Source organism: Mytilus galloprovincialis, chromosome 7 (genome assembly GCF_965363235.1).
Source record: "Mytilus galloprovincialis chromosome 7, xbMytGall1.hap1.1, whole genome shotgun sequence".
NCBI classification, from domain to species: Eukaryota; Metazoa; Mollusca; class Bivalvia; order Mytilida; family Mytilidae; genus Mytilus; species Mytilus galloprovincialis.
The window spans coordinates 42,624,485-42,650,747 of record NC_134844.1 but is presented as its reverse complement, the minus strand read 5'-3'; the positions used below and the strand labels follow the sequence as shown (position 1 = coordinate 42,650,747).

Genomic DNA, 26,263 nt, shown 5'->3' with positions numbered 1-26,263 from the left:
CGGCCTTATTTATGTAAAAAATGAACGAAAAACAAATATGTAACAAGCACTGTAACTCTTTTGAATTTATAAATTACTGATTTGCTTGAATTCTATCAAAATCTACCTCTTGATTATAATTCCAGTCCAAATGTCATGCATTCATTGATATAGAACCACTTTGCAGAACATACCTTTTAGATTTAGTAGTATAAATCTGTTCCTGTATTGAATATGCATGAAATGTTTGCTACTGGACAATAAAGTAAAAGAAAATCAATCATATATTCCATTGGTGTCAATTTTCAAATAACAGCATCCATTTGTTTTAATTATGATTTGCCTATAAAATAGCTTTGTATTTTGTATTTTTTCTCAAAGGAAGGTTTCATTCAACAGTTACACTGCGATTAATATCAAAGCGTTGAACATTTAATTAATTAGCAAAAACTTAAAAGCTGAAATATCCCATTGGTATCTCCTTCCTCTCTTGCACATGCTTACAAAAAAATAACTTGCATAATTACGTAATAATTGTTCAAATGAAGCTGTTAAAATCTCATGGGTATTTTATTAATTAATGTGCCAAAGTTTTTCATAAATAGAAAGATATTTTACACAATTAACTTCTAATCAAAGCTCTGAAGAATTTGAATCTTTTACTTTATCTCTATCCCCACCAATAATATGTAACAGAACGACTATGATGATAAGGGGGAAATGGCTTGACTGACATGATCTGGAGATGGGAAATATTATGGTTCGTCATTATAACAACTTGGTTATACTGAATGTGTATCCCAATCCTAAACATCTGTGGTTTAATTGCTTTTTTATCAAATGTAGGAGAAATATTTTTCACAAATTAATCAACAGTTTCAAAGAAAACTTATTTTATCTTTTGAAGAAATGTGTATTTGCTTGTGCAACTTGTGAATTTTATAGGTTTCTTTAATTGAAATGAAATGAGTTGTTGATGCGGGTCATTAGGCACTTAATTATTTTATGTGAAAATTAATGATAACAATAATCATGAATCATTTATAACTTGTGAATGTTAGTTTTTTTAAGTATCAATATTTAATTTGAATTTTTTTATCCAAACATTTTAAAAGTTGAATGATACTTCGAAATGAGCTGATTTTTCAGACCAGTCAATGAAGATTGTATTCTATTCAAGTTAAAATCCATAATATGATATACATTATCACCTGATTTCTGGTTGGAATGGAATTTTTGCCCATCGCTGAATGCATGACCATGACCATTTTTGACAGTTGTTAAATTTGATCCTGACCATGGTTGGTATTCATGTTCAAGGTTGACCATGGCTGACTATGGTTATTGGCACTGTAATACCATGGAAAAATATGGCTAATTATGGTAGTTCATGTTTAACAGTAAAATACCATATTCAACCATTATTGTTCATTTCGCCTAGAATTACATCTCTCAATTTTTCATTTAAACATCGATCAGCAACAAGACAGTCCTCAGAGCAGGAACCGTTCCAGAGCACATATATACATCCTCAGTTTTTGATGTTAGTTCATTTTTGCTCAATTTGTAGACATTTGTTTGTCATATGCTGTGGATAGCAGGTTATCTTCATATACTTTTACAAAATTGTTATCATTCTAAATGTGCCTTAAATTACACGGTGGATGACTTGGGTGCACTTTTCACTAGATAATGTTAGGAGTTTCATATGCTAAAAATCTATGCATTTACCATATATGAAGCTTCGTAAAGGGTGTATGGGACACTTAAGACCCCCTTAACCCACCTCTTTAGTACTATTTGAAGAGATATAGATATAAAAATTCCATGTTAGTACTCAGTATGGATACTCAGTTATCAGGATTTTATCTACCAATCTCCTCTTACAGTAGATATCATCTTGATTTGGGTTACTGCATGGTAATCAAATTAATTAAGAATTTCAGAGTCTATATATGCTTCAATGTTTGAAATTTTAATTTCTATTAGCAAAAGTGTAGTTTTATTAAAAAAAATAAAAATACAATACTATAAATAAATTTGAAAGAAGGATTTTATTTCCCATAGCTCATTATTATTTTCTTCCATTAAAGTCTTTCTGATGAAAAATCATTTTCTGAACATCATTGTATTCTATAGAGCAAGAACATTAGTTTTAATAATTAAGTCATTTTAGGCTATAGATTAGACTCTTGTGAAGTTCAAATGGTTTTCAATTGTAAATTATTCATAAATGAGATATTTGCTAGTTGATATGAATTAGAATGTGTGTGGCTGCAATTTTTTTTATAGAGGTTAAGTTTTCTGTAAAATATATAATGTAGCTAAGAAATTGTTCTTCTCTACTTTGCTAATGAATTATAATAGGAAAATTGTTTTTTTACATTTTTTTCTGACTTTTGTTTTTGATTTTAATAATATATGTGTTTTTTTTTTTTTTTAACAATTCTGTTATCTTTGAGATAATGCAAACTATATACTGATACATATCAATTTCTGCATAAAACTATCAGTGAATGAAAACAAATTGTTTTTCATTATTAAAATTTATAGTCATTTGGGAAAAATCTAGTGTGCTATTTATTTTTATTTTCATATTTTAAATCAATATTTCAATGGTTGATCTACATAATCTGAGTAAGCACATAACTTTATTGAAATGAATGTCTCTTTGTAGAAAGAGAAATAAGATACTAAAATGTTCATTTTCCTTCAAAAAGCATTTAAAATTAACAAACAGCTTTTTAATTAACCCTTTTCACAAAAGTCATTGAAAAGGTATTCAATTGTTCAGTATAAATCAGTTTAAATCCCCGATTGGTGCCCCGCTGAGAGTTGTCGATCATGTGACCTCGCGGTCTATTCAGTTGTTGATTTCACTCAAAACACAATTGATCACTGAACAGGCATGGAACGTGTATAAATTTTTACAGTTTTCTCAGATATGGATTTTTATATCAGAAAAATAACAAGATGAATAGTTTACTAGGATGATAATAATTAACAAATGTGTGTATTGAATGAAGTGTAATTATGAAGACTTGGAGATTTCTCCGCAATATATTTTGGGGGATGTTATTTTACCTGCAGTATTCCATTTTTCTCATACCTTTCACTAGTTTTTGTATGCCAGCAGTTTCAGTAACAAGTACTGGCAAAAAATTGCCACCACTGTATTGGAATAATTCAAATCCTCTGTAAGTATTTGTAATTTTGTTTATTTTTTATTATTTATTTTTACCTGCACGTCAAGTAACACCTGGAAACCTTTAAACGAGCTTTGTAGATCGTTTATTACATTTTGTTGAGATATTCATCTCTTTAAGATCCGTGAAATGTGATGAATTTAAAATTGTGTGTGGTTGAAAAAGCTAACTTCTCATAGACAAATATTTTACCTGTTCAAATTAATTTTTAGGGATTTTAGACACTTTGATGTAAAAGATCAAAAGGTTTTCATGACAGAAAGCTCGTCAACGGATTTAAGTTTAATACTGGAAAATCTGTTACAAATTTCTTTAATTAGATTTAAAAAGTCTACCTAACATATATTTTTTACTTTGATTTTTTACTACAGGCAAATTAAATGATTTGTTAGATTTTACTTATCTAATTAAATCTATATTGTTAAACCAATTATCTAAGTTTGTTATGATATGATATTAATAATTATAGCTTAAATTTAAGCAATACTAATTTGTTATTGCCTAAAGGTGTGAATAACAATTTTTCAAGAATTTCACACAACTGTCTCTTTTGTTAAAATTACTTCAACACTCTGAAAGTGACATTTTGTTTGTTTAATAAAAAGTAAGAAAAGTGACACTAAAATGAAATAGAAACTTTAAAAATAACTTTAATAAGTATTATATGAAATATGTCAAAAATTGTAAAGTTACTTTGAATTTGAAATAAGAGGTTAAAAGTGTTGTCATTGGAACAAATTATCAACAGCAAGCATGAGTTAAATTTCTAATTTTATAATAAGATTTTCATTATAAATGAGTTTTACAATTGAAATCAAAAAGTATTTGAAATTTTCCGCCTAATCAAATTTTACACTGCATAATAGATGTGATTTGGAAAAGAGTTGACTAACAGTTCATTATTCACCTAAAGATACTGCAAAAAATTATAGATGATGTAATTTGAAATTGATTTAAAATCGCTGTAAATTATAATTCAGAAACCTTAAATGAAATTTATAATAATTGTTTTTTGAATAATTGAAAATTTAACAGAAAGTTGCCTGCTAATAACTCATAAAAAAGTTAGTAAAGTATAAATTGAACTTCAAAGATCGTCAGCGAGTGATTTTCATGTAATAAGTGAAGCTATTCTTATAAATCTGTAATATTGATCATGATGGGGGAGAAAACACTAAAAAAAAAAAATGTAATTGTTTGAAGTGTTATTGTGATTAATGTAAAATACTGTAGAGATGAGTCTAAACCTTGACAAAATTACATGTGGGAATAGTTTCTGTATGCTACAAGATGATATGTTATATTTTGGTGTACATTGGTTTTTCCCCATTTCCTTCATAACAGGAATTCAGTGTCACTGAAATATATTGTATTGAAGCAGTTGTCAGCGATCAAAGACAATGTATAACATGATTGGCGAAAACTTGTCTTTTTTGTGATTGATTGTTTGTATCTCGCTTCAAGCAATATGTAAAGATTGATAATAAAAATTACAAATTAAGTTGTAATTTATACAAATACAGTTGTTTTATATGACAGCTTTCTCAAAATTATAAAACCAAATATTAATTTGAGATGGGGAAAAAAATGAATGTTTCAAAGGTTGGGTATTCATGCATACTGTATAACAAGAAACTAATTTGATCTCTACTTTGTCTTTTGGTATTTTTATTTTATGTTTTTGGTTTATTTGCTCTGTCACATTTGACATACATGTATATACAATTGCAATTACGAATCCAAGACAAAGCGCCCCACTGGCAAATCGCCCCACTCCTAATCGCCCCACTTTTTCACAAACTCACCCCACTTTATAAAAAATCGCCCCACTCTTGGTTACTCTTGGTTACTATCTCGCCCCACTTATAAAAAAGGGTAAAATCCCATTGCAAAAAGTTTGAACAACATACCCCACTTATGAAAAGGGCGAGTTGGTGAAAAAGTGGGGCGATTTGGTGTGGGGCGTTTTGCCAGTTGGGAGATTTGTCCTGCTTCCTGCAATTACAACCTACCATGCATCGTTACATTTTTTAGTACAATTTTTTTCTTTTCCTTTAATTTATTTGTTTTTTCCCCCATTATTATTTAGACACTGACTTTTATAATCCGTGCGAATCGGCTTGTTTATGTCTTTATTTTCTATTCATTTAAGTCTCCAATTTGCATATTTTAGAGTACTTTTTAAAGTGACTTTTTCTTCTTGTAATCCCCTATTCATCTTAATAGTACGTGTCTGTATTTTATTTTGGGTAGAGATTAAATTAGAGGTTGGTTGTTCAAATAGAATCCCTAAGGCTGTTCTTAAAACACTTTTGTTATTCAAGTTTGTATTTTGGATGGCATTCTTTAGGATAATCTATCAATTTATTCAAAAATACCAAAGTTGGCGTATAATGTGTCGAAAAATCAGATATTAGACATTCTACACTTTATAAAAGTAAGATTGAGAAATATTTGTTGGTTGATATTATATGTCACAAATAATTTAACTTGAATAATCAAACCCATCTTAATCACAGCGGAATATAACGGGAAATGCTAATATAACGACAGGATCTTCAGGTTACATTATTGTAACAGGGTATATTTATCATTGTTGTCCGTTACAACAGGTTTAGGATATTAGAGTGAAAGACCATAAGACAAATACTTTTGAGCTCCCCTCTGTCGACCAAATAAGCATAAGGCATACACATAGGGGGTTCAAAAGGAAGTCTTGCCATTAAAATCACATTTATAAATATGAAAAACCTTGGTTAATAGGTTTGTTAAATATTTGAATAAGTTAAAACTCATTTACTTGGATTTGAGAAGGTTTTCTATCAAAACAAACAAGGTCCCTGGTGTTACTGTTTAAAAACCTTAAGTTTCTAGTTACACTTGAATTTACAATGAAAAAGTCATTAAATTCTTCAATGTAGGATTTGACAAAGAGAAAATTTTATCTGCCCTAAACATAATTATAGGTTTCAAGTTATCTGTCTGGCAACTGTAAAACTAGTTTTAATTGTAAAGTGAAGATATTATGTTGCAACAAAGGTAACTTCAGAACAACCTTATTGTGAAGTGGAGATTTGATTATTATATAATTGTCCTAGAAGCCCAATTGCCAAATCCATCAAAAATTTTATATTTTGTATAGCATTAGAACAGGACATAAAAAATACACTGGCATGTGCATGACAAAGTAACATAAAAATTAATTTACTTCAAATTCTGCAGTAAGTCTAAAAGAAAAAGGTTTGTTCTCATTTTCACACCAGATACAGGATGCTACTCACTGCGCATCTATTTTATAAAATAAAAAAAACTAAGAGAACTCCCAGAAATTCTGATAAACATTGTATAAATGCTTACTTTTAACTGATGTGAATTGGCATAGGAAGGCTCAGAAAGCAAAAAGTTTGAGGTAGATTTTTTTTGTTTACAGCTCCCTGTCAAATTAATTTGATTTACATAGAAATGTAGGGAATTCTCAGACAAATGCATTGAAGCAGTTAATGAGCAATTTTAAGATGTAGTAAAAAAACAAACATGGCATGCAGTGCACAGTCGGTTTACTACATGGTAATGAGAAGACATGCAGCAAGGGAATTTTTATGCTCCATTATCAACTTGTTCTATCATAGGAGGAAAAAAATATATCATTTACTGTCTAACTGCTGATGATAGTTACATATGGTTTCTTTCTCTCCAATGAAAATGTCTATAAATTTAAGTATAATATCAGATGGAATCGAGTTGCTGAAATGATTTGATATTTCTCAATAGGGGAAAATACATGTAGGTGAATTGATTCAATATTTAACATCTGTGGTGAAACTGTCAATTTTGGCAGGATTAAATCAGTGGATTGTTGTCTAAATCATTCTAGCTTAACACTGACTTACTCACTGTTTTTCAACACTACTAAGCTCAGAGTTACTTCCCCTCATTAAAACAGAATTAAGAGATTTCGGTAAATCTGATGTCACATAGTGATTCAACTGATTAAAATAGAGAAGATACTAATTTTCTCACCAAGAAATGTCGCCTTATTAAATCTGTAATCAGGCTTTTGTAAAGACCAAGCTTCATGGAGTTAAGACAGTAATAATGAATGGTTTTGGGAATATTCTTACTTTAAATGATGTTAATAGGTTCAAACTGTTAGTTAGTTTAGGTTTAAACAAATTTTAGTTGCGTCATTAGTTTTTCGAAATTAGGTCTTAATGTGAATGAATATGTTTCATGTACTTACAAGTTTTGATATATACATTTTTGTTGTGTTTATATATTCGGTGTCACAGAGCCAATACTCTGTGTTGAAGACCGTACTTTGACCTATAATAATGGTTTACTTTTATAAATCCTGACTTGGATGGAGAGTTCTCATTGGCACTCATACCACATCTTCTTGTATCTATTTATAGCAGTTGTTGGCAATATTTCAGGGTTTTTATTGTGACAGCTTTTAAGAGTATCATGACACAATATAGTCTGTAAAGCAATTGCTTTGTCTAACATTAATATAACATAAATTCACCCTAAAGTCAAACAAGTATAATACAACTGAATACAGGTTAAACTTTGTAACATTTCAAAAAAAGGTTACCATGGTCACAGATGTTAGAATACACAAATTGTAAGGAAATAGATGTCAAAAAGCTTTTTGTTAGAATTAGATGTAAATTTGTGAAATTTATTCTTGGTCACAGCTTAGTGAAACTTAATTTGGCTAATATATATCCCTCACACCTTTTTGTTGACAAAATTGTTGAATGCTAACAATGATAAAGTTTGTTTTTAACATTAAGCAATCTGCTTGTAGTAAAATCCTATTGAGGGTTGGTTAAAAAATGGCGAATTGTCAACATTGTAGCAGAATAAACTATAGGATGAATATAATTTGTGTAGGTAAACATAATTTTAGCAGAATAAAGTCCGATATCAAACAATCTTTACAAATTTCTTTGTTGAGAAAACTATAGGATTTTGAGTTGAGCTAATAAAAGCCTGTATAAAACATTTACATGTTTGTCTTTAATTTGATTCAACATTATCATTATTACAACCAATTTACATTGCACTTAAAATCGGTACTGATATTAATTCTTAAGGCGTTTGTTTTACAAACAAAACAATCAAAGTAAAATTTGTGTCCTTCAGATAGTGTTGCAGATTTTGTTAACGCTTTTTAACCTTTTGCACTTTGTTGGAAACATGAAATTAGTTTGTAAAATGTTTGTCTTTATTTTTGTGGCAAAGTATATATTTATTTCTTGTGTAAGTGTTGATACAATTTGATTAAAAAAAAAGACTACAGGTTCTATGGTTGAGAGATGTTTACAAATTCACCCTTGAATTATGCATTTAGTTTGTGATCTTGGATGCATTTAAATGCACTTCATGTTCAATTATGTCCCTATAATATAAATAATTATTTCTAAAATCATTTAAATTAAAAATTTAGACATTATGTGAAAATGATCTGTGATGCAATTGTGTTGAAATAGAACAGTGTGAAAAAATTGATATTTATAGAAAAGAGAAAAAACCCAATATTTTAGTAATCAATGGCTAATGTTCTATAATAAAGAAAATAAATATCTATTAAAAGTTCAAAGGAATTCTTGCAAAAATACCATAATGGTAGTTAAAAACAGTTAGTTCAATTAAAGGTTCTTATCAGATGTAAAAAAGACATAAATTTAAGCAAATAATGAAAAATCGCTTTTCTATTGTGTAATTTGTCTCTCAAAAGAGACATAAAGCTAACAGTTTGTAAATTTTGTAAGATGATAGGTCAAAAAATATACATGTTCCTCACGCAGTATTGCCCATAAGAGACTACATCAGTAGCAGTTTATAATATCAATCGAGGCTGAAGGCAGGGTCAAACTGAAAATATAATTTATTGGTAAAGTGAGATTATATTTTAAGAAGAGAAATATTACTCTATGTTACAACTAGGGAACATCTGAAATAAATCCATCTGTTAGTGATCTGTAAGGAAGTTTGATACTTCATGTAAATTAATGTACATCATATACCTTGCTGCAGATTGTAATCAATTCTAAAACTGACTGATTTTATTCCTGAAAATCCAACACTAGGCATTTGGATCTTTGAATCATGCATGTAAATTTTCTCAAAACTGAAAAGATTCCTTTCTAATATTGTTTCTTATGTTTTGGAAAAGAATTTGTTATCTCTTCCAACAAAAAATAAAATCAGAACTATGTAACATGTTTGCAATCTTTAATATAATGTAATGGGGATTTGTTTGGGGGACATGAAAGAGACAAGTCCCAATCTAGGTTAAAGAAAAACATTTTTATCTCGTCACAACATAGACTATCCATTAGTCTTTTACCTTACATTTTCATTTGTTTGACACATACTTTAATCACTATGCATTACAAGTTGCATGTAATAATAACAGTAATTTATATTATTGTATACCACCCCTAGGCAAACAGTTTGTGTGGACAAATGAATCTTCATGATTGTAAACTGTCTCAGGGGACATAACAATTTTATCTACTTATTACCCATGTTCCAATAATTGATGGCCATTTCTCAGGGGGTCTCATTGGGGGGTTCTGATCCCTGATCCTGCTTACTGTTTTGTCCGATTCCTGTATTCTGCTTATACACATAATGTATGTAAGCAATTTTTATTTTTTGTCCCTCAGACTTCATTTCCCGTTTTCCCGGCACAATAATTTGACTTCACGCTTGACGTGTCACGCTTACAAAAAATCGGTAATCATGTGTCACGCTTAGACCCCAATGAAACCCACTTCTCATAATACAATTAATGAAACTGTATGTTCTGAGTGCTGCCACCAAAAGATGTTTCTGGTTTAATGAAAAATTATTGCCTTTTCAAAAATAAATTGTTACATATACATTGTAAGGTATGTTAGAAAGAATCCTGTTTCATTATGCCTTTATATAACTTGTTATATTTTCTAATTAATGGTTAATCGATAAAATATCTCATTTTAGATGATGAAAATTCTTTAGAAGAACAATGTTAAAGAACTCTCATGTGCAATGTACATCTATTATTAAGTTTGTTTCAAAACAACATTGTAAATTATTCCTCCCTAAAAATACGAACATAAGGAGATGTTCGACATATTTAAATGAGAACAAAAAGTGCATTTTGGTTTACCTCACAGAAGCTTAAATCAGTTAGAGAGTGTGATAGAGGCATTGATCATGTTTGGAAAAATAGATCAGGATAAATTCACCTGCCTATTATCATCTCAAAGTCATAAAAGATGATCAAAATGTAAACTTGAGTTATATCTTTACATCTTTTCTCACTTTTGGTCTTTAAAGTTTTGACATTCATTACCAAAATCAAACGCACCTTTTTGAATATAGTGCAAAAAATATGTTTTGTAAGTTTAAATGCATAAAAGATATCTCAAATCAAAGAAAATAACTATAAAATAGATTTCATTGATGTGAAAGAAACCCATTTCCCAAAATAAACATTAAATATTGACAAAAAGGTGTACCAAGTGTGCAAAAGATAAGTGATCTATTTCATTTGAAATTTAAACAGTTTTTTGACAGTAATGAGTTGCGTGATGCATCATGGAGTGAATTCAGAACACAATAGCCACCATTGTACCCTGTCAGATCAGCCGTAATGGTCTACATCTCATACTATCTCTCCTTACTCAAGTCTCAGTCAAAATAACATATTTTAAAACATCCTGACTAAAATGAATCGATGTTGGTTTTGTACAAAGAAATGAATGATCGGACTTGATTTTCATCTCACCAAATCACTTGCATGACAAATTTCTTCATTTTCAATACCTGTTGATCCAGTGTTTAATTCAGTGAAGTTAAATTGTGTCATTAGGGCTGTCAATATTTCTTGGCTTTAGAAAGTTGTCACGATATGTTTGGAAATTCCTAAGACCACCTACAATATATTAAGACGTTTTTAATAAAGAACAAGTTATAATGTATTATCAGTATATCTCCTGTAAGGTAGAAGTTTTCAGAGTTTTGCAAGGTTTAGTTGAACTGGTGCATTTAATTAATGGCGATCAGCAAATTGTCGATAATAAGGTGGTTTGAAAAAGATATCCTTTCACTCTATATTGTATTATGCTATCATGGTCAGTAGTACACAGTGTTATAAGTCAAAATAAATACACATTCATGTAAAGTCGCAAAAATTCTAAACATACTGAAGTGCATTAGTTTCCTTTACGTGCTTCTGATTGACCTTATAAAGGTCTTAAATTGTAGTAGAGTTCTCTTAGTCTGAAAATTGGTGTAAATCTTAGTGTTTTAATTTGTTATTTTAAAATTTGATGAAAACATAGTCTTCTGAGTAAGTTTGATATTTACTTTATAAAGAATAAAGAATTCAGCACTGTTTTGATTGTTGGCAGGAAATGAAAAAAATGAGCATCAAAAGAATGTCTCATTCCTTAGCTCTTAAGGTTACCACAAATTTTAATTTTGTAATGGACATGTCTTACAGGGTGACAAATGACTGTTTTATTGGCTTTAGTGGGGTCGGTCATTACTTTGGTTTTGTGACTTGAGGTTTTGAGGCTACGGAAATGTGTATTGCCTTAAGATTTCAAGACCTGCATGTGCCATATGGCTAATGGGACACTATAGATTAGCGAACCCCATTTCTCCACATGCATGATTTATGATTTAAGCCACTTCACCTTAATGTACCCCATTAATTAATGGCATTAAACTCTTTATTAAAGAAGATAGTGATCAAGTTTGATTAATTTAAGTCTTTAGGTTAATTAATGCTTCTTTGTCAAAAAGAACCATAATCTTGAGAAAGCTTTTAAAGAAGTGTTAATGTCCACAGAAGCCCTGTGTCAACATAAAAACTAGAAGAGGCTTTTGAGAACATTTAATGTCACCGAGGTTCATTAAAAGTAAAAAAGTCAAAACAGCATGTGACGATCGGGAATCATATTCATGTAGTTTATGTGGAAGTTATGGCTGTATTGCATGTCTGTGTGTATCAGGCTGAAAGCTTCTTTTAATGTTATGTTTTCGTTGGAATTGTGATTTTTTTCTCATTTGGTACATTTGCATTTTAAATATATTAATGCTCTCAATTTACATAATATGAGGAATTTAGAAAGTTCCTATAGTGATGGCATTTAGAAAGTGGAAGGTCAACAAAGGTCAGACAAAGATATAAAAGCATTCTCATGGTGTGAATTTAAGTATAATCATGGTTTAATGTTTCTATATTCCTTTTTTATGTGTTGACAGCTCCTACCTAACAGTATCAGTATAAACCACATCTGTTGATGGGTGGTACAAATGTCTGTCAAATCATGCACTTAATATGTACAAAAGTCCCTGGTTAAATGTCACAATGTTAATAAGTGTGATGAAAGTATCATGAAACATCATCCCTACTGTACAACTTACTGTTTGTTACTGTATTGATGCATGATTATGGCATAGGGGAACTCTGAACTCTCATTTCTATACTCTTAAAACTTTCATTGGTAGCTAAGGAATCATTTAATTCTTGAATTTGTGTGTACTTTTAAAACTTAGATTCTCTCTATATATATATGTGTGTACAGAAGGGCAGATCAACAGCTCAAGGAAAGACGGAGATCTTTATTAACTGTAATGGTAAAAATAGTGTACTCAGCGTTTTAAGTGAGGCGATATTTTTAAAAACAAGTTTTGTTGTTACCCACAAGAATCGGCCACTGGCAGGCTATTGAAATTGAGACATCGTTTTACTGGCAAAAGAATCACTGCAATAAACATTTATTATAGGAACTTCTTGACCCTTGATAAATAGCTTACACGGAAAATTATCCTATTCTTCATTTAGATATAACTAACCTATTTAAGTAATATGTCTAACAAAAAACATCTCCTCTTCATTTGCTTGAGTAAATATTTGATTATGATTAGTAATTAAGGACAAATGTTTAATGTGAGGAAGGCTTAGGTGTTTATATGTCTGCTGGAGAAAATAAATATTAAGAATATCCATTTGGAGATACAGAAGCTATTAAATGAATTTCTGGGATCATTTCTATTGCTCCCATGTGAGCTGTTAGTTCCATGGAATATTATAGAATATCAGTATTTTATGGCATTATAGAATATCTACAATTGTCAAGAATGTGCAAATATGTATTTGGTCATTAAACTCCAATAAACAGACAATTTACTGCAACATATTTTTACATTCACGGGTTTATTGACACATAAAGGAATTTACAGTTACATGTAGCATAATTACACACAAGATTTTCATTCTATAAATATTTCAAAATTAAAATGTGATTTGAATAAATTTCCCATAATTTAGACCTAAAAGTGTCATTGTATGATGAATTATTACAAGAAATTAACATGTCTCTATCCTTCTGAGCTTGAGAATATTTAATATAAAGGAAATTAATATAGGGTGATTAATTAGATACCGCTTTTGTCATTTAAGTGAGTCAAAACATGTGTAACCCAGTAATTTAATAACTTTGAAAAAATTTAGCAAACAATTAACCAAAATTCCGACAGACTCATGCTGTATATTAGTTGAATCTTAATATTGGGTCCAACTGTATGCTTATTTTATACCTAGAGTACTCGGAACTTACACATGTGTGTATATAGTTTTTATACAATAAACCAGAACTGCAATGAGAATAATTCATTGATAAAATCTGAGGGTGTAAAAAGGGACAAAAAGTCTTATCACAATGAGGGTAAAAGAGTCTGACCATGGAAGTTTTAATTTGCAATTTTGAGTGATACACTTTTTGATGGTATATAATCACATATGTATGAGGTTAATATTTTTTGTAATCAAATATGATTGTATCAGTTAACTTTTTATTATTTATCTTTATCATATGAAATATGATTTATTCAGAGATAAAGGGGAACCTGAAATATGACATTTAACCTTACAATATACATCCTTTGTGAAAACCTATTCACTTGTTCTGTTAGAGCTGTACATGTTGTATGTTCAGTCTAAAACACATTTGATCATGAGGTAAAGACCTTTATGACAAATCACTGAACACAGACAGTTTGTCTGTATTTAACATCTACTTGAAACCTCTTCATTTCTTTGATATTTTCTGACAGTTTTTGAACTTTAAATAAATTAAAGCCTTTTAAAACTTAAATGATATCAAATGTTGCTCTTATTGGACTTGAGGGTTTTAATTAATTCTTTTTCATTGACTAAGATGATTAGTAGTATGATCTTGATCTATTAGTTTACATGACAGATGTCTCAACTAACGTTTATTTTGGTAAAATGGGGACCAAAGAATATCACTTAGTGTAAGATATCTTGGGCGAGACAAAAGTTAAAAAAATAAATGATAGATTTTTATACATTAGTCTTTCGACAATCTTTGTGGCTTTAGGATGTATATTTAACCTATATTATTGAGAGGTCAAAAACCTGTCCAATTTAATAGCCTTCTATAAGTTGGTTAGAGAACAGTCCTTATAATTGAAGCGAATCCTTTCTAAATGTCCATTTGTATAAGGTCAATTTTGGTGGTATAAACTCCATTATATAAATTAAACAAACCAAATGAGAGGAGATAAATAATAAGGTTGGCCAAACTACAATTTCTGTCAGAAATACCAGTACCGAAATGATCGAAATGACCGCATAGCAAAATGTATCCTTATCCTTTCATATCTGTACAAATTGACACTAAATGTGTGAAAATTATTTGGGGACAATTTTTTCTGCAACAACATTGTACATATGTTGAATTCCAAAAACCAAAATAAACATTGTCTGGAATGTTAAAACAGTTTAATTTAAATGATGTAATAGTTACCATTTATTTGAAGTATTTTAGTCATTACATAACCAAATATTGTTATCAATTACAAATTTGACAGAAATTACAACTTTTCTATCCATAAAAGCAGGTTGAATGAGACTGAAAGTTAACATATTGGAACTAATTCACAAACAATTGCACAACATTTATTACTCTTTTTAAATGTAATATTTTTAGCAATTTTACACATGATCGGAAAATAATCAAATTGATGTTTGTAGTTCAAATAGGTTTGTTCCTTTTGCTCCGTTATCTTAAGTTTGCTCAAGTGTTAAATGTTTGTGTGGTAAAAATGTTATTTTGTTGCAGTTTTATTCAATCTGTTTCAGCTATTGTGCACAGATGAGTGTCATTAAAAGCAATACCCTGAAGCAACATTGTTATCAATATCCTGTAAATTTCACATTTAGTTCTGTAAAACTGAACATTAACTTTAAAGGCAAACTCTTTGTTTAATTTTGATTGGTTGAAATAACTTTTTGGTGGACAATATTTCTGCTTTACCAAGCATTGTATCAAATACATCTGCAGTCTTATGTCAGTGAAGATGTGTTTTATGTTTCAGTACAACTTCACAATGGTCAATTATAGTTCAAGCGAATATATGCACAGATCTTCTAAAATAATAGATTAAATTCTTCCTGCCTTTTTTCTTCTTCATGAAATCTTTTTTAATACTGTGATTGAAATCGGTTTGTACGAAAGGAAATTTGCATCTATTATGGTGTTAAATATTTATTCAGAACCACGGAGTAGAAAAACAAAATCCTAATTAATCTGAAGCTCAATTTGCAAATAAAGTGACATTTTTCCTCAACGGGGAAAATCTTTGCACAATTCCGTAGTCTCATAGTCCTCTGGGTTCGTGGATGTCTGTTGAAAAATTAATTCCAGGAGCCAATAGTTATCTCTCCCAATTAGGTGATTGTGTTCTCTTCTGGAAAATTTGTACTCATTTGCATTAGACCAAGAAATTGATGATGGCAACGTTTTGATTTTGTTTTGTTGTTTATAGAATTCATGCATAGATTTTCATGGCTGCAAAATAAACAGTGGAGCCAAGGGGAATGAAAACATTGTACTGTTCTTTTTTCTCCCTTCTGCACAATATGTTGACTCACATCTGCTTGTAAACTTATGTAACGGTAACGGAATGTCTAGGCTTGTAGTCTATTTGACCATACAATTGGTTTAATATATTACTTTTCTTCTTAACAAGACCAAATTTAAAAATTTACCATACAAAATATAAAAGACAAAAAGTGCATGCACGAAATGAGGAATATAGATTTAAAACATTTGAATTGATAGTAAAAGCCTGTTCTTTATATTAGGATTTGGAAATAAAGTCCAAATATCTAATTTCAATTTAGAAATTTTATTCATTTTTTGTCTGTTTAGTAGAAAGAAGTATGTATTTCCAAATTACTTTAAGCCATCTCAGGCGATAAACCTTGATGTAGATCAGACACATATATATTAATCTGTTTTGCTTGGCAAAGATTACTAATGGAAATTTGCCCCTTGCGACCAAAAAAACAATAAGTATTGTTTCCAATAAACAATTATTTGAGAAAGTAATGTGATTATAGAGTTTCATGTAAAAGATGCTGTCACTCTTGGTTTTTCTTCATATTTGTTAACCAATATGTTTTTGAGACCTGCATGGTAGTGGAAATGTCAAGTGGGAATTTGTTGTTTTTTTTTATTTTAATTCTGCGTCTGTGTTATGTACTTTAGCTGTATGATTCTCAACAAAAAATCACAATCAGCAACTTTGATGCTGTCTTGATCAAAGACCATCTCCATTTTGGTTACATTTAAAAGTCACGATTCTTGAACTAAACAGCTGATTTCTCCTTTAAACCTTAAGGCTTTTGTATGTTTTTGAATAATTTCTTATTTTTTGTAAACACTTTTGATATAATAAACTTGCAGTAAATGTTATAGAAGAAGACATCATATATGTAGTAATCTGACATGTGATCTTGTTTCCCCCCTCCAGGAGAGAAATAATCTTGTCAGTTAATGTTGACAATTCTGACAGGTTTACTGTGAAAAATAAAACAGAAAACTTTGTTCTTTTATTTTATGACTGATACAAGTATACTATATTCCTCCATGATTATGTCTAGAGAATTTTGAGCATCTGGTCATGGCTGTAATAATTTTAACATTACGGCCATGGCCAGTCACCATATATGGGAAAATTTTCGCGTTTTTAGCGTTAACTGCATAATAAACCTTATTATCACTATTGAGTATGGTGACCTATAGTTGTTTAATTTCTTAGTCATTTGGTCTCTTATGGTGAGTTGTCTAATATCTGACTGCCATCCACATCTTTTTTATACTTTCTAAAATATTTCAAGGTATTGTTTCAAATGCAATTTGTACAGTGTCAAGAAATGTGAATAATGAACACAGCAGAGATTTTACTTCCTCGTCTATTAGGCTCAAAGCTCTAACAAGGCAGCAATGTGAAAAACCCGATATAATTTCCTAATGAAAATGTACATAACACAGCAGATTGTTTGAAAATTCAAAACAAAAATTGATCATTTATATTGGATATTCCAGCTATGAGAGAGATTCCATGGGAATTCATACATATTTCTCCATTTTATCCTACTGAGAACGCAGTAGATATTTACCATTTGTGGTCACAATTTCGAGCCCACCCTGCTTGTGAAAATACTCTTCCTTAGTATGTGTCTTAAGAATTTTCAATATAACTTAGTCATAAACTGTGTCAACTTTGGATGTGATCAATATTAACATGTTTTCTAGTTATTTTAGTGATTATCTTTTACTATCATGGTATTAAAACAATAAAATTGTATTGATTTATCATAAAATGAACTGCATTTACCAAGAGCATATTACTGAGGCATAGAAAACTCTATTCATTGAGACAAGCTTACAGCATAATTGTACAGCAGTAAGTTAGAATTCCAAGGGTTTTCATTTGTTCAATGTATTTTATATTTTATGTTTTAATTATGTATTTAACTGACAAACAAGTATAGTTTCATGTGTGAAGAATGAGTAATGCACACATTTGATGACTTCTAACATTTTGCTAGAACTGCATAATGCATGATTTATGTTATATACTCAAGTGATTCAGGAACTTTGTAGAATAATTTAGCAAACAACTTTACTTTGGTAAAAAATATGGTATGTTACAAGAAATTATTAAAAATCTTAAGTTAATTCACAATACTATAATATTAGTTTTTCTCCAGCACTTAAACATAATGGTCACTCTCCCACTAATTAAAAATTGAAGTAGATATATGCAAAGTGAATGTCCAGGGTCCAGTTTATGATAGACATAAGTAAACAATGACTGTGTGTATAGGCCTTAGGTCATGTGGGCTAAACAAACATTAGCCCAGATATTGTAAACAAAATGCTGTACCCTATGTGACAAAGTAGTTTTTAATTGTCATTTTCTCTTTGTCGATCGATTCTAATATTGTTTACTTTGATACCAACTTAGATTTATAATAAAACTGTAGCTGCTAGATGGAAATGAATGTTCTGTTTAGAACTGTCTTTAAATATTTGGAGAGTCATTTCTGCACTTTCCAGTATCAAGAACTTGAAAACTAAGCTGCAAATGCTAGCTATATGCTTCTCTGACAAATTGAATGCTAGAACCTAGAAATACCTGAGTATTCCTTTTGATTCTTTAGGATTATAGGTTTACCATTAGTAGAGCAAATGAGGTTCTTCAACTTATGTTCATGAATATACCTAGTGTTCTAAAACCACAACATTGGTTCTAGAATCAAAGTACAAGAATTTATTAGCTGTTCAAGAACAGTTTTTCAACAAAGTTTCTGTTAATTTAGGAATTGAATATTTATGTTGTAACAATTTTCACTGGGGTAATTTTACTTATCAGTAAAAACTAAAAGGATTGCCTTACTCCTACAGCTTGGTATGACAAGATGACCAGTGATAAGTATACTGTCAGACAAGAAATGAGTTTGACACATACAGACAGTCACTATAGGTCAATAAAGACTGGCCATTCTGAAGAAGCATCTTGATTGTTTCATTTAATGTCTTATAGAATAGATAATGTCATTAAGACATCCATTAGATCAAACAGCTCTGACCAGTCCATTACCATTGTGTACAAACATTGTCAGATTCAATTGTTCTGCTAAGCACTTGGGAGTAAATAGATCTGTCATTTGTGTATTGCTAGTCTTAATTGGTTATTGTAGTCAGCTGGCTTAAGAGGCTGCTTAGAAGTGTCTAGAAATTGTAGATATAAGACTGTACATGGCATTAATAGCAGCTGTGCTCTATCATTCTAGCTTCATTAAGTTTCGTCAAAAGGAAATCTGATTAAAAATTCAGTAGTTGAGGGAATGTCAATGTTCAGTAAATTTTATTTTTAGGATGTAACTTTTCAGTTGTCATAGAAAGGGTTATGATAATATGAATATTGATGTAAATAGTTGTTGGGAATGTATTTTTAATAACACAGAGTTCAACAATTATTATTTTTTTTTTTTGGAGGGGGGGGGGGGGAGATGGGAATGTGTCAGGACTTATTCTAGCTCTTGTGTGATTTTAAGTGGTAATGGGTCTTTAATTGCACTAATTGAACACTGGATTGTCTTGAAGAGACACCTACTTTAAGTATTATTTCCCCCCTACACTTGCATTTATTTCCTGCAGAATGATCATTATCATTTACTTTCTATAAGATGGACATATAAAGTTCAACATCTAGGTTGTTAATTTCTCAGCTGAGAAGAGAACCTAGAAATATACAGCTTTAAGGTGTTAATATCCCATTAGGGAGAGATCATTGGTCATCATCGGTGTAATTGTATTTGACAAGGCAGATGGACTTACTAATATGGTGTAGGGATCAATAATTGTATATGAATAGGAGGGAGGTATTGTGTAACACTATGGTGAATCGTAGGAACAGGAAGTAGGAAATGAGCAATATCAGGATACAAATATAAATGGAAAATGGTCCATCAAAGGTTCCTGAAACTTTGTGTTATATAAGTAATTATCTGCTAGTCTTTGTCCTGGGATAAATCGTTGCTGGTATGATCTGCTGAAATGTATTTAAGCCTGTTTTTTCTATTCAGACTTATCAGAGAACTGACAGTTTGTTTTGAAAATAAATAGGATCAAAATTAAAATATCTATTAAAGAAGCAGCAAGATTGTAGAATTATCAGTATGGTGTTGAAATGAAGGGTCAAACAGTTATCAGAAATCCAAGTACCCTCTGATCTGTCAACAACCAATTATCAGTCTTGATAAAAACACATTATTAAACAGTATACATTATTGGCTTAAAATTTGTAAATCACCCAATCAAAATTCAGATAAGAAAGAAAGTTACACAAGTAGTTATGTAAGGGAAGATTACATTGGACAGATGTTGAATACCACTGCTGGATTTATCAGGGGGAGACAATAATATTTAGTTTTAATCCCCTCATGACACTATCAATACAGATTATATTTATTTTCTGATAAACATGATAAAAATCTTGTCAAATTTGTTTATGTTATGATTTTGATAAAGTATTTATAAACATCTTTCATTGAGAATTAGAAATAACTGAGCAAATTGATGATTAGACCCCGCCCCTATGTAAAAAGTAAAACATTGCAGTGATGTTGAGCATTTTATAGAATGTTGATTATTTTTATGGTGCAGCAAATATGCCATAATTGACAGTTGATACTATTTATCTTTGATTTGATACAGTTTTCTGGAAGGTTAATAAATTCTTGTAGAAATTAGGTGTGAAGCAAACTATTACATATGCAGAATTGTCTATTGCAGGCTTTCATTGCAATAATAATTGCCATTACATTGTATTAGAGGATCTATTCTTGAGAAAAATTGTATTAATGCTTGGATAATTTCATGATCAGTCCTGATTATTTGTTTTGAATAAATCTGATGATTACAAAAGTCAGATGTTCACGGAGGATAGGAGTACATTGTATGTTCAGAATTGTTAGTTCCCCTTTGCTGGTACTTCACACATGTTGCTGATCTTTGCCTTTAAATCTTTATTTAAATAATCATCCTCTTTTAGTCATGGACATGATTCTTAAATTCAAAAAATCTATGATAAAAATCATAACACACTATTGTAACACAGTAAAACAACTGTACCACAGTTTCATCATGGTTTTAGTCAGTCATATCTGAGTTTTCAATGTATTATATATAACTATATGATTATCACTATGGGAAATATTTTGATAACACTTTCTTTATCAGAATATGCACAAAGAATTCTTCATCTCTGTATTACAACTGTAACAGCACGTTCAAGTGTACATTTTATGCAGTAGTTTTATGAGGGTCCCTTGGGGTTTAAATGTTAGTTTTGTCATTTTAATGGTATCTTTTATGATCTTTGGATACTGACTTTACAGTCAAATTACATCATCATATATAAAGTTCTGCCAAGAATGTAAAATGTGTTCAAGGCTTCCATTTTCCAATGTAGTTGTGTCAATGATAAAACCAGAATTATACAAAAGATATGATACATTTCTAGAAGTCAATTTTAAAAGCTCGTTTTTTTTTGGTTGATTTTTGATATTGGTCAACAAATTTTACAATTACGGAAACAGTTTGCATATAAGATTTAATACTGAGCCCTATGTATGTTCACTTTGATAAAACTACCAGATATTGGAGGTGGAGAAGAAAAAATAAATTTTAATAGAATATAATTTATATCACAGACAATTTGTGAAACCTTTTGATACTATTATTTATCAACTTGTTTGCTACTTATCTCTGTTAAGTCTTTTTTAAGTGTTGTACATGTCTTGACCTGAAGTGACCGCTGTCCTCTCTGTAACACTTTGTCTATTCAAATGGTCAAGCCCCAATGCTTTAGGGGACTGATATATATCTGTAGACATACTTGAACATATTATCTTTTTTTATAACATTTAATAATCATGTTTTTGCATGCTCCATCTCATTTCCATTTTATTTGTGAAAACTGCAGCTTTTTTGTCGTGATGGAAGTTATTACAGTATGGGGATATAGGGACAATACAACAACACACATATCGAGATCATTAAAAGTGATAAAATTTTGTAATGGATTTTAGTTTTGAATGATGCTGAATGGACAAACATGAATATTTATACTGATAGTTGATTATTCCTGAGATAGGGAGCATCTGTTTATTAATAATCAGTGTCTTTTTAACCTTGACAAACATTACTGCATTAGAAATAGTGTTAAAAGTCAAAACGCTTGAAATTTTTGGTCGATTTCTCAATATTTGTTAACAGTTAGTATAACTTAGCATTGTTTGTAATGTATACAATAGCATGAGTGTTCTAATTGAATTTTCAACATCAAAGCCCTCTAGATTTGAAAGATTATTATAATCAATGCTAATTAATAAACTCGTCAAAAGTCCCCATTTATTGTCATGACTCCTAGAGACAACCTAATGTGATTTTAATTTTTTGTATTGACTTAAAATATCCTAGTTGATATATTTAGAACTGTCATTGAGCGATGCTTCAATGGTGTTAAGTTTTCTTGAGGCTGCATTCTGTATTCTTCAGATTTTATAATTAAAATAATTGATATTTCAGGTATATAGTTTGTTTACCTGAGAAATAAAAAAAAATCTCTGATTAACTCAAAGGAAGGGATTCAGGTCTATTGAAGAATTTATCAGGTGTTTTTCAGAATCGTTACCATGGCAATTATGACAATAGTTTGCTTGTCCTTTGGGAAATTGACTGTCTTGTGTTGTTCTGCTAAATTAATCAGTTAAAATAACTGTATTTTCTCAAAGTAGATAAGATGCTTAAAGATTTTAAAGTTTAACCTTGATTAAAATAGAAAATTCTCCTGCTAAATCTTTTAATCTTCGAATTAAAAAGATATCATGGAAATGTTACAATCTGTGGGTGTTAAACTCGCAGTGGATATAACAATACTAATTAGAGAACTTCAGAATTTTAAAAAGAACCAAGATTTTTTAGTTTTTTTTTTAAATCTTTTTTTTTATAAACAATGTTGAGGGTACAGTCAAAGTGCGAATTTATAGTCTTTTAAACACAATCATTAGACTTATCCTGAACATCTGAGATACCTATATATTAATATCATTTGTTTGACTGGTGGGTTGCTGTAAAAAATGTCTTATAGAGGAGAGAATATCTAAAACTTTTTTACTTCCAAGAATAAACACAATTTCTTGCATCATTGTACAATGTGGTTAATTTGTCAACGGCTTGACAACACAGCCACTATTGTTGACACGGATATGATGGTATTCGATTCAAGATTCTATGGTTACAAACTGTTATCACAATTCTAGAAAATAAATCTCACCAATTATTGGCTTGATTGGAAAAAAGGGGGCAAGAGAAAGATAAATGTGGTGGAATAACATTGCAGTCAATTGATTTGTGCTTTGAGAAATCATTTAACTGGACTTCCATTACCATCTCACTGACTGATAAGGACAGTTTTGTCATTCATGCTTTTAGAATTGCAACGGCTTCCTAGTGGAAAACTTGATAATGTAAATCGTTAGACAAACAGATATTTTTAAGGATTCTTGAGTAAATGAATGTAAAAATAAGCAGTACAATTACAAAAAAAATTAGAAGGAGATCTTTGGCTATTTTTGTATGGACTGAGTCATATATTTGCATTTTTATATTCTGGGTTTTCTTTTCACTGTGGACTTGTCAACAAATCTATTCCAGATTGGTTGACATTCCAATTATAGGGGGTAATCAGATTTTGAAGGGTGTTTAAAAAATACAGTTTATCAAACTACATGTTTAATTGTTGGTTTTCTACAAATGACATTTGTTGAATTTCGTTTAATCTTGATTTACTAAATAAATCTTCTGCATTGATTTTCACACTTTCAAGTAAATGTGAAAAATTGTTTTAAGAACTGGAAAAGCAATTTGAAGTTGACAACTTTAAGATAGTGATGAAATAGACAGCAGTTCCCCTGCAGTGACATGATTCTGGTACAAACTACAGCTGTCCAGATCAACAAGTTGCAAAGCAATTGCAATAAGACAATTGCATCTTGAGCTGGAAAACTGTCAATCACACGACTACTCATGAAGATTGATATCATGCATCTGTACAATTTGTGTGCACAGAAATTTGTATAAGATTATATTAAATTGTCATTTGTGTCATGAGTCTCCTTCAATGTGAAGGCTCAATTGTAATGATAGGTCTTAATACCATCAAAGAATTTAACCACCAAGGACCACTAATCTTTGGTTTTAAACATTCAGTTTATACAAGAAATCAATTCTTATGATATTTGAAACTTGCAGTAGAATTTTAAGCTTTGTAAATGTTAGAAATTAATGCTCCAGGGCAGTCCTTCTGAAATTTAGCTGAGTGTTATTTACGACATATCTTAGCTTGTAACAGCTTCATTGTGAAATACATTTCTTGTGTTTTTTGGCAAATATCGCTACTTCGTCAATAAAGAATGCATACAAGACATGCATAGAATGATGATAGTAAATTGATTTGTAATTATTTTCTAATCTAAAGGATGAAATTATATTTCATTTGCCAATGGGACCTGGCTCAAGTTTTTCCTGAAAATTTAATATCTAATTGGGTTGGCAAGCTACTGGGAATTTCATGCTTGTGAAATGACATAACTGAACAATACGTGTGTGCATAGAAAAGTTGGCAGCATTTTGTGCACTTTTTATTACGAATTTCTAAGCTATATAATATACACGCTTATTAAAATTAATAGTTAAGTTTCTACAATGTCAAAAGTTCTTCAGTTAATATTGTTATGTAAAGCTGAGCTAAATATATTTGAAGTTTCAACAAGTTTAAACTGTTTTTTTTTTATGACTGCAATCTTTACTTTACTGTGTTGCGTTTTGTGAATTGTAACGTTGGCAAAGCTTTCATTGTTTTAATTTTTCGGGCCATGGTGTTGACTGTTTTTCTTTGATTTAATTATGGTATTTGATTGCTCCATTGATATCTTCTGCTTCCTTTTTTTAACAATTGAATGTTTAAAAGATTACAGGATTTCTCATAAAATGCTTTTTGAAAGCAAAATAATTCAGTTAGTCGTAATTGCCATTGATTGTGCATACACAACTGCAAATATACATATTGACACAAAGGACATAAGTGCACTTTAATGCAATCAGCATGTATATGTTTGATGGGGACCAAGGGAACTCCAGGTGTTGAACAGGAATGAGGAAAGTAACGGGGAAAGAAGATTTATTATGAAAGGTCATATACATTTTACCTTTTTTGGAACTTGAAACTTAAAACTCAGACAAAACATTGACTATTTAAACTCGAAATACAGATTCTTGGGAAAGAATTTTTATTTTAAAATAAAACCATTTCCCACGCAATGGACAATATTTAAGTTTTAATCCAAATTAACAATATAATAAAACATATTAAAGTTGTTTAATTTGAACTGTTTTAAATGCATTTAACAACATCAGATCAAGTTTTGTCTATGGGATTAATAAAAACAGCTTTTCAATTTAGATGGCTGAAAGACTTTTAATGATTTCAACTAATAAACATTTTAAGATTGAATTCATTTTTATTTCTATTAAAATTTCTTATTCCTTATCTAAATTAAAAGCTTTTTATCAATTAAAGTATAATAAAATGAATATATATATATTTTAACATTTTAATTTTACTAGGAAATTAAAAACCTCATGACCGAATGAACTTATTGCATATTTGTAACCTGAAGAGCAATTTATTTGGTTACAGCTGTCAATGTCAGCTGATAGAAATATATATTAATGATGGGTTAACTTACAAATTCAGGTGCTCTGATATCCTTGGTTTTACTTACTTTTTAATACCAATGTGTGGCATGTGAACTTAAAATTTCATCGTTTTAAAAAAACGTCTCCCTAGCCCATAACAAATGCGCAGACCCCCAATGGGGGAGTCTTCTCATTGACATGTAACAAACATCCCCTTTTTATTCATATTTAAGTCAAAGACAACTCTAGATCTGTATTCGAACAAAAAACCAAGGAGGAAAGAACATCCTAGTATTTCATTATGTAAAGATAAATCAGTTGAATGAGGTACAAGACTATAAATTAACAATGCATGTTAGCTACATTGTAGTTCCTGTTAAATATGGCCATGGTTGATCATTAAAGTACTTTCCTTAAATCATTATGGAT

At 30.1% G+C, this 26,263-nt stretch overlaps 1 protein-coding gene across 3 annotated transcripts in view; it reads left to right on the top strand.

Annotated features, from left to right (window-relative positions):
• Window positions 1-26,263, top strand: part of LOC143083038 (ephrin-4-like) — a 133,730-nt gene that overhangs the window by 81,968 nt on the left and 25,499 nt on the right. The window contains exon 1 of one of the 3 annotated variants that reach the window (XM_076259166.1): window positions 2,858-3,176. The exons of 1 other annotated variant lie outside the window; for it this stretch is intronic. In XM_076259166.1, the coding sequence (XP_076115281.1) occupies window positions 3,013-3,176 (164 nt within the window). In that variant the 5' untranslated portion in view covers window positions 2,858-3,012. Of the gene's footprint in view, window positions 1-2,857; window positions 3,177-26,263 lie in introns of those variants that run through there. One more of the 3 variants, XM_076259167.1, reaches the window with a different exon arrangement.